At 37.2% G+C, this 15,222-nt stretch overlaps 1 protein-coding gene and 1 pseudogene across 3 annotated transcripts in view; both read right to left on the bottom strand.

Moving 5' to 3' along the window:
- Positions 1-15,023, bottom strand: part of CCDC25 (coiled-coil domain containing 25) — a 35,663-nt gene extending 20,640 nt beyond the window's left edge. Inside the window, exons 1-4 of one of the 3 annotated variants that reach the window (XM_006906337.3) lie at positions 14,877-15,023; positions 10,386-10,433; positions 6,255-6,294; positions 1,998-2,049 (exon numbers count right to left, since the gene is read on the bottom strand). In XM_006906337.3, the coding sequence (XP_006906399.3) occupies positions 1,998-2,049; positions 6,255-6,294; positions 10,386-10,433; positions 14,877-15,012 (276 nt within the window). In that variant the 5' untranslated portion in view covers positions 15,013-15,023. Of the gene's footprint in view, positions 1-1,997; positions 2,050-6,254; positions 6,295-10,345; positions 10,434-14,876 lie in introns of all 3 variants that reach the window. The other 2 variants (XM_015585091.2, XM_025042603.1) reach the window with 2 other exon arrangements.
- On the bottom strand, positions 3,869-3,984 carry LOC112475149 (annotated as a pseudogene).
- Positions 15,024-15,222: the final 199 nt, after the last annotated feature.

The following is a 15,222-nucleotide window of genomic DNA, read 5'->3' as shown; positions in this document are numbered from 1 at the left end:
ACTTTGAAAATCAGTGTTTTGACTGGAAACTGTAAGGCAAAAAGACAAAAATAACTGCACATGAACTGTGCGGTTTTTCCTTAGCTGATAAAACTGTTTCTTATGGGGATACAGGTTAATAAATCTGACACTACTTACACATATATTGAAGTCAAATAAATAATCAAATGGATGGTGGATGGTAACAGGCTTCTCACTCTTTGAAAGGGAAGTTACAAATAAGCAAGGAGGGAAGGCTAGAATGGCCCCTGTAGTAAGGGATTCAGCGAAGATATTAGTTTGAGCTCCTGTTTAGCTTGATGAAGATACAGAGGGAGAGATACAGAAACAATTTATAGAGTGTATATGTGGGTTAGTATACATATGTGTATTTCCTAGCTCTGTCAAGTGAGAGGACCTAGAAGCAATGAACACACCAGAGTCCAGATCCTGGTTTCTAAATACCGTTCTCTAATAAAAGGTACCAAGGTTCCTTGGAGAAATAGCTGATTCTAGGGCAGTGGCAGAGAAAGTATAAGATGACCCTGGAGCATTTTGTGTCAGAAAGTAAGAAAGTGCTCAAAAAACAAAAGGATGGGAGCATATCAAAGGAGCTCAGGAACCAAGCTGACAGCTCCAGCCAAAGGTAGAACAATGTGAGCATCAACACAGTACTAGATTATAACCCAATGTATAAAATAAATAGGTGAATCCATACTGAAGCAAATAAATAAGTGAATAAATAGGGGAAAGAGACAAATCTTCCTTACAGAAGGATTCCAAACAATATATGTAAATACTTCCCATTCCAGGAAGTGGAGCTTAATTCCATCCTCTCTCCTTGAACATGGGCTGGACTTAGTGACTTCTTTCCATATAACAGAGTATAGAATGGGGGAGAAAGCAACTCTGCGGTGGAGAAACCTAACAAACACTTCCCTGGCCAGGCAATCGTGGTTAACACCATCAGTGATCAGTCCCGTTAATGCATGAAAAGGGCACTTCACCCTCTGCGATATTCGTTCCCCAAAACCCATAACTCCAGTTGAGACATTACAAAAACAGCAGATAAACCCAAATTGAGTTATATTCTATAAAATAACTGACTAGTACTTCTCCAACTGTCAAGACCATGAAAAACGGGGAAAGAGGGACAAACTGTCACAGACCAGAGAATAGGCAGACATGACAACTAAATGCAGTGTGGGACTCTGGACTGGATCCTAGAACAGAAAGAGGACATTAATGGAAAAACTGGTGAGTCAGTTTAGTTAATGTTACTGACACTGGCTTCTTAGTTCTGACAAATCTACCACGGTAATGCAAGACATTAACAATGAGGGAAACTAGGAGTGGAGAACAGGGGAACTCTGCATTCTTTGCAACTTTTCTGTAAATCTCAAATTATTCCAAAATCAAACATTAAAAAAAAAGCAATACCCATAACAAGTATATATACACCCTATTATTCAACTATATAAAACATATTATATTTTATAACATTCATATATGAATGTTATAAAGACAGGTTGAAAAATAGTGGTTTATGTTACTAGGGAACATTAAATCATCTTCCTTTACTACTATAGTACTGTTTTAAATCTTCCAAAGAAGCCCCTGAAAGCTGGGAACATCTGCCCTTCGTGAGGCAGGAGAATCACATGAACCTGAGAGAAAGGAACCACAACATGCTCTGCATTAGAGAAGATACAAAGTCCAGTAGTGTCAACTGAAATGAAAGAGAGAGAAAGCAGAGGTGACAGAAGCACACCTGAACTGGCAGGACAAGATAGTGCTTCTAGCTGGGAAATGTGTACTATGTCCAAGTTTCAAAAATCACCAGAATTTCCCTTAGTGATTTTCTGGGTGAGGGGGAAGACATCTCTTCATTTGCTAATTTTTAGATTTGTACATATTTATTATTCTAAGCAATTTAATTGCAGAAAAAGGATGGAGAACAAGGTATGATGCTCATCACTAAAGAACAAGTCATGAATCCATGTTTAAATCCAGTTTACCTTGTGTAATCGAAGGTATACATGAGCCGAAGAGAGTTTGTCCACATGAAACCTACGAAGAATGAAAACCACTTTTAGCAAGAGATACAAGACAACCATCTCCTCGGACCACTTGTATTTAAAGCATTCCAATTCAGAAAGTATTACCTCAGTGCCTACCACATGCTAAGCGTCATGGGGAGTATAAAACATAGTCGCCACCTCCACGGCTCATTATCTACTGGGAGAAGATAAATATGGAAAGTTCTGCAGCTGTGTGACACTAAGAGCTGAGATGAGTACTACAGGCAGTAAATGTTACATGCCCTGGGAAGGGTGATATTTTAAGTGAGAAAAAGCTATCAGTGACCAAAGGCTTCACTGACAACTGAGATTTGCTGGGTCCTCGAATGAAGCATAAGAAAACAGGGAAGAATTTCAGGTGAGAAGAGAAGAGAATGAAAGAAGTCAGCAAGACTCCAATGCTGCAAGTCTGGGAGAGATATCCTATACTTGGAGAGGGTACCAATTTAGAGAAAAAGATGAGTTTGGTTTGGGACATCCTGAGTTTCAAGTGATGGCAAAACAATCCAAAGAGAATGTCAAGCACAGAGTTGGAAGAGCCATGAGGATGGAAGACAGTAAGCAACCACACTGTAAGGTGGGTCAGACCAGTAATTTACCCAGCCTTACATCTGAAAATGGCACTAATATATGTCTCCTGGGAGAGCATGGTGATTGCCCTTTATGATATTCTCCTAAGAATATTCAGAATCCCCTCCCACCCCAATGTCCTAAATGTACCTTTCATTAAGACTCCATCACCCACCAATTTAATTAAATCTTTTAAAACTTACTTCCTTTTTCACCTAGTCCAACATTTTGGGATATTAAGTTTTTCATATTTGCAATTCACCAAATGAAGTTGACTTTCTCTTTCCAGAGAGATGCCCGCAGAATCCTAGTATCAAACAACGATTAACACATGATTCTCACTCTGATTCTGCTGACTTCGGTCATTTCTTCTTTAGTTCTTACTTTTCCAGGCTGAAGAATGTTCAGTAAAATCTTAAAGAGGCACTATCACATCCCATTATGTATTTCTCTAGACATTTTCTTAGCATGAATGTCTTTTACATGACAAAGGTCACACATTCATCGCGAGTCCAAGACGTAGACAGTGTAATCCTATATAACAAAGGTTAAGATTATGCTGTTTCCAACGTCCTCTCTAAAGAGGTTAAGCATCTTGCTCATCACTCTGGATAGAGAAAAATATGCACTTTGGGCAGTCTATGACGACTCTAGGTTTTATTCTTAACCATTACAGAGAGCTTATTTTTCTCCAATTGGTTCATTTACTCATTTGCATTGCCATGTAAGAGATTCCTTCTGATTACTGTCTTTAGCTTGGCATTTTCCACTGAGAAAAATGTTTTTGCAAATCTAGAAACTATATATCTCATTATCCTCTTTCAAGATCTTAGGAAAATACCCCATTAGCAAGCAAGCCCAATTGAGAAGCAACTTCTCCCATTTCAACTTGTTTTAAGCCACCTCTCTAATTACAACTCTCCTATATACCCATAACAGGTCGATTGTATTCTCACTTTTTGTAAAGGTCTCTGGTGTGAAATTTTACCCCCTAAAATACACAAATAATTCAATATACATCTAACAGATTCATACATAATTAGTTCAAGTACTAAAACACGCATGGGAATATCACTGCTGATACCCACCAATTTCAGGTTCATAGGTGCCCCTCTACAAAAGGCAAGGGGATGCATATAAGTGTGGGGCTTTGGCTGAAATGTAAAACAAACAAACAAAAGAGCCAACTCTGTTAACAAACTATCTTTTTTTTTTTTTTTTTTTAATATTATCATTTATGCCTACAGCACCTGGTCTTCCTAGGTGGTCTCCCATCCAAGTACTAACCAGGCCCCACCCTGCTTAGATTCCGAGATCAGACATTGGGCTTGTTCAGGGTGGCATGGTCGGAGACCACGGACTGTGGCTCCACTGGGGTGCGAACCTGGGACCTACTGTGTGTAAAGCAAACGTGCCCACTGCTACACTATAGAACCAAGTCCAATTAACAAACTACCTTGAACAAGTTTCCTTAGAAAACTTTTCCAAATTTCTCAAAATGCTAACTCAAAGTTTAAATTATGCCCACCAGTTCCCTAGTTCCCTCTTGTCCTTATTATCTTCCTCTTCCTTGCTTAATCATGTTACCTTTACAGAATGCAGGAACTACAAACTTTAATAAATGAGAATCAATGACCTGAGGGTGAAAAGATGCAGGGCCCCAGAAGCTGGGTCATTTAACTCCTTAAAGTGGGATCCCTGGAAATACTACCTATTAAGCAGTCTGGAGGCAGTAAATGCACACTATTTCTAGTTTTCTTTGTTTAAAGATAAATTTAGTTCCATTCTCACTTACTCCTAGAAAAATCCTTTGCTTAAAGGCACCTCAGAAGGTTTCCTGGTATAAACTCAGATGGTGACATTCATAGAGGTAAAGTTCCAAAGTCTGCATCAGAGTGAACCAGTGAAGCAGGAAAATCTGCCCTGGAAAATGTAAATCAACAGAACCATTTTCAGCATGTCCAGGAATGTTTCCAGGACTGATAGTTTATGCACCAGGAAAGGTCTTGAATTTAGGGCTATTTCAGTTCACATCAGACCTCAAATAGCTTCTGAAAGTAAAATTCAATCACTTTTAACAACAGTCATTAATCTCAAAATGACTAAGAGTGTCAAAATGGGTAATGGGTGTCTAGGTATCTGTAGACACTGGTTTGATTTAGTAGTATTCCAGGAGACGGTCAATCTTAATGAAGTGAAAAACCCAAGTCATAATACATGGGGTGTAGGTTATAAATTGGAGATTTCTCTTCCACTTAATTTTTTCCTGTATGTCAGATAAAAAGGCTGTGGCAAATTGACTTTCATGGTACATTTGAATATACAACCTTTTCTATGCAGATAGTTCTGCCTCAAACCTGACATATTAAAAACAACAGAAAATAACTACATAACAGGTGCAGCTGTTCTTATCTCCCTTGATAGAATCTGGAGATCTTCAGGCTTTAGGGACATCTGAAATGATCCAGCTGGGGATAGGGATCCAGGTGCACTAGAACTGGGTGGAGGGCCAGCAAGAACTAAAGTAGATGTATTCAGTTTCTCTCAGCCTTAGTTTCCTCATCTGAAAAATGGGCATAATATCAGTAACTATTTCACAGGGTTGTTATAAAAATTAATGTATTAGTGGAGGTAAGCACTTAACAGTATTTGGCATATAGTTAAGTGCTCAATAAATATTCATTATTTCTATCATTAAAGCAACAAGATTTGTCAAGGACAGCACATGGTATGGGTGTTAGAAGATGTGGAGACCATATCCTGCTCTATAGATAGAATAAAGCTCTAGGAGAGAGATATCACAAGGGTCAGAGTGAGTGGTGGAAGCTGAAGATACAAAAAGTAAGCAAACTGAGTCTGAGAGTGTTACAAGAAAAAAAAACAAAGTACTCGGAGTCCATGAATTCCTAAAAGGTCCTGGGTCTGAGTGGTAGAAAAACTCATATGGCTTTCTAAGGCAGTCAGGAAAAGAATTCAACTAAAATAAAGGGTTTTTGTTGTTGTTGTTGTTGATGATTGTTTTATTGTTTGGGTTTTTTTTGGACTGGGTTTTATAAGCTACAAAATAAATTATCTTGGAAGGAGACTAAGAAAGTACATATTATTATTTTTAAATTTCCACAAATTATTTTAGAAAGAGAAGGTAGAGGCTGGATCAAGACCGGGCTAAACTCATGAGGGAGTTGAGAAAACAAAGGGAACCCAGTCTGTGTTTTCTTCAAAGCTGGATCTGGTCAGATGCTCTATTTATTCCATCTACACGGAAACTTGTGTATATTGTCTTCAATGCTTCTTGTGAAGTCTTCATACATCCACTCAAGAAGAGTGGTCTGAACATGTAAGTGCAGTGGTCTCAGTAACTTACTATGAGGAGACACACAGGAGGCAAATGAAAGCCTATGTTCTGCAGGCCTTCGAGAGCCTGAGATCTAACCTTAAGACATCATTCCCAGTTTACATGGTAATTATAAATGAAGAGAGATGGTAGCCAGCTATTTACCATTGAATATTGATAAACAAAATACAAAGGACAAGGTCTAGTTTAATCATAACAGTCAGGTGGTTGGCCAAGTCTAAGAAAGTAAACAATGATCCATTGAAAGCAGAACCAAAATTGTTACTTACCAAATATCTTCAGGCCAGCCATACTTTATTAGATCCTCATCTACAAGGAGATATAAGAGAATAAAGAAAAAGTAAAACAAATAAATAAATAAAAATAACTGTCAAATGAAAATATGCTAGTTTATAGATCGGAAGGGGAAAAATATCTATCTTTTCCACAACTTTTTCTCTCCCTTAATATGGCGAAGAGTAATTCAGAGAGACCCTGATGCTTGAAAATTTTGTAAAAATAGTTTTTACAACTGGAAAATTATGATCATTGTAACTTTTTATATGTATAATCTAAAGTTCAAAGAAATTTCTATTTTGAGGGTAAACGCTGACAAATCAGAGCAGCTGAGAAGTTAGATGTCTTAGAAAATTGATTCACTGTAATACTGCTTATACATCAAAATGGTTTTGCTAAAACTTTAAAACCGATGGATTACATTTTACTTTTTCCAAAAAAAACCCTCAATTATAAAATCATAGAAAATTAGGGAATAAAACAAACATCAGAAGTACAAAAAAGAAAATAGAAATTGCTTAAAATTCTGTCACATATGAAAATAAACATAAAATTAAAAAAAAAGCTTAATGTTAAAAGTAACTGTCTTGGAGGGGTAGAATGTGGGTATTGGAAAGGATGAGGTCGGGAACTGATTTTTTTTATCATAAGCATTCTGTTACTATTTAAAATTTTAAACTATGTATGTTAGGTAAAAGTAAGATTTTAAAAAGTTCTTTAGAAACAATAACTACTTAATTCTATTATATGAATAAATTTTTCTATTGTTGACATTTGAGTTCTTTCCAATTATAAATGCTTCAATAAACTTTTTAAAGAAATATGTCCAAATTTCTGATTATTTCTCTAAAGTGTTTCTAAAAAGTGAGTTTTCAAATTTTATGCAAGTTTTTAAGGCCAGTAATATATATCGCCACAGATAAATTATATTCACTTATACTTCTAATAGCCATATGAATAATTAGTAACTAATTGTGCTTAATACAGAATAATTATGTAAAATATCAGACACAAAGTTAAAAACTGTGAGGTAACCAAAATGATTCATATGACTTAAAATGTACCCAAGAAAGTATAATCTATCTAACTTGAATGGAGGTATTTACTTTCCAGAAAAGCAAGAAGTTGATAATCCTTGGATGAGGGTACACTTAGAAACTGCAGACACCGTGAGTTTTCTGAAGGGCTTTCTACTAGCTTAAGTGGGAAGCTGAGCTAACAGCTAACAGGTAATCAGAAAAAGTAAAGAGAAATCTAAAAACCTCTTCCTCAGACAATGTTTGGCTCCTTAGTGACATCTGCTGGACAATAAAAAGAACACACCTGAAAGCTTTTTAGTGAAAAATAATTTGATATAAATTTCATTTATATTCTATCTGGCCCTTGAAGTCATCAAGGCTATTAGAAATAAGTGTGATGTGCTAGGAGCACTACAGGACAGGGTGTTTTAACAATGTTATACCTTTCTTACATTGCAGACTAGAAAAGTTGGCGCCTCCAAATGACTTCAAGAGTTCTGGGGGGAAAAGCGTTCTAAACCTAGATTTTTCCTACATATATTTTAATGATAGCAAAACACGACGCCATTGGACGCTGGATAGAATCTAAATTTATATATGTAGATATAATCCTACATCTAGATTTATTTTATATTTGTGGATATAAATTCCTACAACAGACATTTAAAGAATTTCACAAACTAGCATATCCTAACCCACTCCTCCACAGCCTTCTCAGCCCTCTCTCACCACATTTACTCTCTCTGCCCCCTCTACTTCTATAGCATTTGCTACTAACATTAATATATTTTGTCATACTTTTTATAGACTTTATTTTTTAGAGTATTTTGAAGTTCACAGCAAAATTGACTCATACTTGTTTTTGTGTGTGCCTTCACCTGAATACTGTGAAAGCAGCCTCAATTTTCCTCTTCAGATACTCACAGAGGGTGGCACACAGCCCCACAAAGATGGACCCAGCAAAGAGTAACCAAAATGGACAGAAAACAGATGGTGGGAATGTCCCTAGCACAGCTGCCTTACGTCAGCACCACTGGTAGCCCATCAGTGTGAACCAGACTCAATGCGGCTCTTCACTGGAAGAAATATATAAAGCACCCTCCCCAGACCTGCACAGGGCAAAACCTGCACAACCACACATAGCAGTTCTGTTTTAGGTGCTTCTCAGTGACCTCTGAGAGCTTACACCCTTGGTCTTACACCTGTGATATGGCAGAAAGAAAAGCAGATTTGGTCAGGTTTGGATGCCTAACTACTGTAAATAACCATGGTTTTTGTAACTTTGCCCTATTGTTCAATGTAATACAAGAAGGTAGCATTCCTTCCTCAGCTACATTCATTGGGAAAATGCCATGAGATAAATACAAATTATCTATGACAATTTATGGATTATTAAGAGAAATATAAAATTGAAATATTAATGTACTGCAAAAAGTTTCTCCATTAAGTCACAACCAAAGTCAATGTCACAAATTCATTATAAGGAAAAACTGTTTTAAAATGAGTTATTTTGTTGTTGATTTTCCTCTTGGCTAGGATGTGATAGTCTTGCTTATATTGATTTTGTTTAAAACAACCAGTCTTATAGGAAGATAATAAACTATTTAGATATAATTCATAACTGTTTACATAACTATCGTATATCACATTATATATATTCTATATATATTATATTTTATATATAAGTATATGTATTAACTATATAACTAGAGCTTTGACATCTTTTAATTTTGGCCTTATTTATTTCATTAATGTAAAAAAAAAAATTTTTTGGCCTTATTTATTTCATTAATGTCAAATGTCTCACATGGAAGAATATTAAACCTGCCTTTTAAAGGATCAAGTTTAAACTGTTGTCAGTTTCAAACTGCACCTAGAATCGACACTGATGGTTTTGGGGGCAGGGAACCCAAAAAACCAAGCAATAACTGAAGGTTAAAGAAAGGTGACTGCAGTGAATAGCCAGCTCTCAGTTTCCTGAGGGAGAGTCATCCAGCCCTGGAGTGTTCACAGGGGAAGGAGGAGGTGGCTTTAGAGAGCTAAAGAAGCTCCAGTGAAGGTGACTACAACTTACTGACTGCCCGCTATGGCCCAGGCACTTACCCAGGCTCTTTCATTAACCTTCGCAACCCTGCAAGGTAGATATCATCCAAGATCCTCTTCTTACAGCTAAGAAATACAAGGTTAAGTAACAATAGCTACTTTGCTAAAGTGCTGGGATTTTAACCCAGATTGGCCTGGTTTAAGAGCTAGCTTTTCCAAAACAATGCACTATCCCCACGAGAAGAGCAGCTGTGTTTTCCAAGCTGAATTAGGGTAATTCTGCCATTTTCTCCAAGCACTCTTGTTCTTTTCTCGCTCAGGGTGCAGTTCCACACCCTGAGGGATAGTGCTGTCAACTCACTGCTCTCCTGATCAAGAAAGTTAAACTTCACTTTCATCTGCCTCTTCACTAGTGCAGTCAAAAAAGAAGCAATGCGCTTCTTTTAAACTTTAGTTCAAATTCATTAGTGGTGAAAAATTAATTTAGCAGGTTGAGACTAGCTTTTTAAAAATGAAATAAAACTAATGAAAATAGAGGACATAGTAAATGATATGGTAATTTTTTGTAAATTTTTATTTTAGTTATAGGAATGTGTGCAGTATGAAATAATATATTTCATTCTGAAAAGAGTGGTCAACATTAGATAAAAACTGTTAACATTTCATGTTTTAAAAAGAGCCAACTGCAGCCTCAAAAAAACCAACAGATATGTTTCCACTAATCTTAAATGTAGTAAAAATGTACAGATAATGATCTTTTCAAGTCCAAGTAACAGATTATTTTTTGTTTAAACTAGCATAAGTTAACCCCTGATTCTTATCATCCTAAATCAAATGATACCACAAAACTCTTTGTAAAGTAAGTTTCTAATGAGCAACAGGTCAAATTAGCTCAAATATTATTTGATAAAACTAAATTCTAGGAGAGTTAATTCTCCGGAGTTCTTTATAGTCGGTTAGTTGGTAGTAGTTGAAAACTCATAGCCAATAAACCAAGGAGAGAACAGGCAATTAACACTTACCTGCTGGAAATTTCAAAATCAAGTGCTTTTGAAAACTTACTTTCATATTTATCCTTTCCCATGTAAATAGTGTAAGTAGATGAGTTAACTAAGACAAAACAAAAATAAAAATTGGTTAGATAACTTCATCACCAACAAAACCGTTTCATGGGAAAAACAAGTGACAAATGCTTAGATTAGGGTTTGGCAAAACATGGCCCATAGGCCAAATTCGGCCCTGATTTTGGACAGTCCTAGAGCTAAAAATGATTTTTTCATTTTTAACAGGCTGAAAAAAGCAAAAAGAATAAGCTACAGAGACTGTATGTGGCTCACAAAGTCTAAAATAGTTCGTCTCTGGCCCAAACAAAAAAAAGTTTACTGACCCTTATTAAAAATGGCTACTTTGCTACTTTCTCAGGGATACAGTTCAATGCAATTCCAGTTCAGTCCTGTATTTGGGCCTTCTTCAAAATAATTTTTTAAAAAGAAAAAACCAACCTTCACCTCAACTACTTAAAAATAGGTTCCTATACTTAGCCAAGTTTTATTATTCATAATTTTATTAAGCCAATACTAGTTACATTCCAGGTGTGCTGCAAATTATAATTGGGTTCCCTGTCCCGTTCAGGGGCAAGTGGCTCTCAAACTTCTTCTAAATCAGTGACTCTGAACACTGATTACATATTAGAATCACCTAATTTTACCCTAGATCCACCTAAGACTAACCAAATACAAATCTCTGGGGTGGGGAGCAGGCGATGTGTAGATAGATCTTCTAAGGTGAAGTCAGCATTAGGACCCACTATCCTAAATCAAACTGAATATTCTGGGTATGGCTTACCTAAGAAAAAACACTTGCTTTACTGAGCTAGTATGTTTCACTATTGCAATCCTCCATTAGGATAGAAGTCAAACAAAAAGTTAAGTTTCCCAATTGAAATTCTAACTGGGTACTGGGTTTCCAAGCTAGTCTACTAAAACTTACTTAACCCCATTTGGATCTAAACTCATGAATTAATTGTCACTGGGCCCTCAGTCTATAAAACCTGACAAATAGGTACAAGGTTGGGCTGGGCAGCCTGTTGACTGTAGCTCCAGAATACAGAACAACCACATGTGAGTAGAGCTCTGAAGGCTGAGTAGCACTCTTTCATTCATAAATTCTTAAATTCACCATTGCCTGTATATTTCGTGATGAGAAGTGTAGGAATAAAACTAAAAAGTGCTTCAGATTCTCCGCACGACCTGGAAATATTATTATTATGTGTATACTCTTTTGGTCCTATAACGTCACCACTAGGACTATATCCTACTAACTAAACACTCCATCAAACAATAATGTTTTTTACAACCTAAACATTAATTAAGACTGCTTAAATACTCTATAGAACATCCATAAACAAAATACCATGTACTCATTAAAAAGAAAGGGTAGGTGAAGAAATTAAATAGCAGAACAGTATTTTTGTGTTTCTATATTCAGTAAGATTCAATTTGTAAAAAATATATAATTGTGTATGCATATACATGTTTATATTTTTAAATGCACATTTTCTTTAATGTGTGGCAGGATAAACATATGTTAAGACTAGGTACCTTAGCTAGCTTGCTTACAAAATACAGGTTTTGTAATCAGAACAAAAGAAAATTTTTAAATGATTAAAATAAAATAAAGCTGTCTCTTTATTTTGGATAGGCCAAGCTATCTAAATTATGGCCAAGAGAAAGACAGATGACTAGACAGCTGACCTATAAAATGAAGTGATTAAGAACATAACTTCAACAAACCTAAACTGAGGGCATTCTGCAAAATAATTCAACTAACAGTGTAATGAAAGACAAAGACTGAGCAACAGCTCCAGATTAGAAGAGGCTAAAGAATGAATGACAAGTGACTGCAACAATGATTTGTAATTTCCCCTCGTTATAAATACATTAGTACACTGATGAAAACTGAGTAAAAATTGATTAGATAATAGTATTCTTGCAATGTTAATTCCCTAATTTTAACAATGAAGAATGTTTTTATTTTAGGAAAAAAATACTTAAGTGTTTAGGGGTAAATTGCAACTTACTAACAAACAGTTTGGGAAAAACTGTGTGCATATGCACACAAGCATGCACAAAGAGAGAGATAAAGATGAAGGAAAAACGGGGAAAAGAGATAAGGCAAATGTGGTAAAATGTTAGAATCTGGGGAATCTTGAGCAAAGGCTATAAAGGAAATCTTTTACTATTCCTGTAACTTTTCTAAATGTCAAAATAGAAAATTAAAAATAAAAAGAGCACAATTGTTGAGCAAGAGGTCTGAATGAAGCTCCTGTCCATGTTAAAGGGATAAAGGAAAAGTGAATTATTCCAATACTTTTGTTATTCTCACCCAAATAATATGGTTGATTAGTATGGGAACTAGTCATCTTGAAGACACCCGATTCAGGTGCAGGCCTTGTGATAACTTAATAATCTATCTTAAGGGAGATGCTATTAAAAGGTCCTAAAAGTACAAGTGGACTAAATGAGCCAAGTATTTTGTGAGTCCATAAATCAGATGGTCTCGAATTTAACACTGGAAGTATAATAAGGCTAATGTTTCATTATTCCATTATGAGAAAGCATAAGAGAATAAAATTAAACAGATTTTAGTCAGAGATACTAATCTTAAAGCAAAAGGAAAGACAAAAACTTTCTATTGAGATTTTCTCCCCATTTTTTAAAAAAGTTTTTATGTAGTAAACATCAGTTGGTTGAAAAGCTTGGCTATATAAAGTCATTTCCCGAAGACTGTATGTTTCAAGTTGTTTTCTGTATTGGAATATGTAGTTTTACTACTATTTTACTGGAAAGTTATAATTTGTCCATCAACTTTGCAATTTTAAAAGATTTACTGCACAAGTGCAGTTTTATTAGACTTAGAGGCTAAATATTTTTCCAACAGGAAGTAGTTCTGACATTATAATGGAAGCCAATGAGAAAAATAAAACCCATAAATCTGCTGAAGCACTCTATTAAGGGCATCTGTGTATGCATGACTAGTGCTCAAAAAATTCAGATTTAAGTTTTAAGGAGAATAAAGTAGCTAGAAGAAAATATATTTAGTACCTATATACCCTGCCTGTACTTTTTAATCTATTTTGGGCTTGTACGTATGTCTATGTTGTTCAGGACTTTCATGAGTGGAGAAGCTACAAAAAGATGTTCAAGGTATCTTATAACAGGGAAGATTGAAAATGCTTTTAGGGGCCTATAATGATTTTCTGAGCTACTTTGAATTTTGTTTCTAGTAATTTTAATAATATGGGTAAGACAAACCAAATCTACAGAGGCAGAGAAATAGCATTTGGCACACTGCAGAAGTCTACACTACTGAGAAAAAATGAGATGTGACAGTGTGATGGAGTAGGAGTGGGGGTCTGTGAGTAACGCCTTCTCTGGGCCTCAATGTTCTCATCTCTAAAGGGAGAGTACCACCCTATTTAAAGCCACACACATAACATACTGCTAGTTTCACTTAAATTTCACCTTTAACAACCAAGCAGAGAAAGTAGCAATAGAATAGAGCGTGCTGTAAGTCAAAAAATACTGTTCATTTATTCAACAAGCATTTAATGAGTAACTATTATGAACCAGGCACTATGCTAGAGAAACAAGATAAGGAGATCCTGTCTCTGCTCTCAAGGGACTTAGCATAGATCAAGCAGAGTGTGTTTAATACCATATGATAAGTGCAATGCCAAAGCTATACACGCTGTACACAATGCCAAAGCTGTATTAAGGGTGTCCCGGAAGAGGTACACATAAGCAATCTCTGGATGGGAGCTAGCTCAGGAAAGGCATTTGACAAGCCAGAGGTGGGTGTCCTTAAGGGTGTAGCAGTTAACTGAAGGTTGAGTCCAGCAAAAGGAATAATATAAGCAGAGAAACGAAGGCTAGACACAGCATTTCCTGGGAACTAAAAACACCCTTTCCTTGCCTGTCAACAAATCAGAAACATTATCCTGTCATTTTTCAAGATCTGGGACATCAATCCTGCCCAGTGAGTGGCTGTATCGTCTTTCGAGGGTCTTTTAATTGCTTTCTGTTGCATCTCAGACCCTACAACTCTTTCCTGGAAGGGGGAGGCGCACTTCCTGTAAGGCGGATTTGTTGGCAAGTATCTCTTCTCTTTCTCAAAAGTAGGTAATTACCAGGGCAGAGCCAGAATAAAGGCCATGGGTAGGTAGGAGGTCTTGAAATGGGGGTGTGAAGAAGCCCATAAACTCTGCCCAATGCCAGTAACGACGGAAGATCTTTCTCACTGAGTGAAGGAAACAACGCCCGGATGCAAAGGCCGCAGGGGGGACGGTCCCTCAACGCCCCCCAGGCCCTGACAAGAGGGCACTCGGAGACCACAAGGACGAACACCGCGGAGGTACCGAAAGGGCGCGGGAAGAGGCACCCACCGCCGAGGAGGCGCTTTAGGATGAGGTCTAGGCTCCAAGGCGGCCTGGGGGACCCGGCTTCAAAGACACACTGTCAAGCAGGAACCCCGGAGGTCGTGACACCCACTCACCGCTACTGCTGGTGAAATAGAAGACCATGATCGCGGCGGCGCAGCGACTCCAGCGCGCAGCAGCAGAACTCAACTCGCCAAGCTCGGGATACCAGAAGCGCGGTGGCTGCCGGTTCCCCGGAACTCCTCCGCGCATTTCCGGCGGACGTCGGTTTGCGTCATAACGCCGGTCCGTCGGCGCCATTTTTAATCTTGGCTTGGAGCGTGTTGGCGGGCTAGAGTACCTCAGGGCAAGGGTGATGGGTGGTCCCAGGGCAGCTGGTTAGAAAACACAGCAGGGAAACTTCATCTTCTTAAAAGGAAAATGCTCGTTGGTTGACTTTATGTTCAGAAACTCCACCCAGTG

Source organism: Pteropus alecto, unplaced genomic scaffold (assembly GCF_000325575.1).
Source record: "Pteropus alecto unplaced genomic scaffold, ASM32557v1 scaffold50, whole genome shotgun sequence".
NCBI lineage: Eukaryota > Metazoa > Chordata > Mammalia > Chiroptera > Pteropodidae > Pteropus > Pteropus alecto.
Note: the sequence above shows the minus strand (reverse complement) of the source record. Positions and strands in the feature narration are given on the sequence as shown.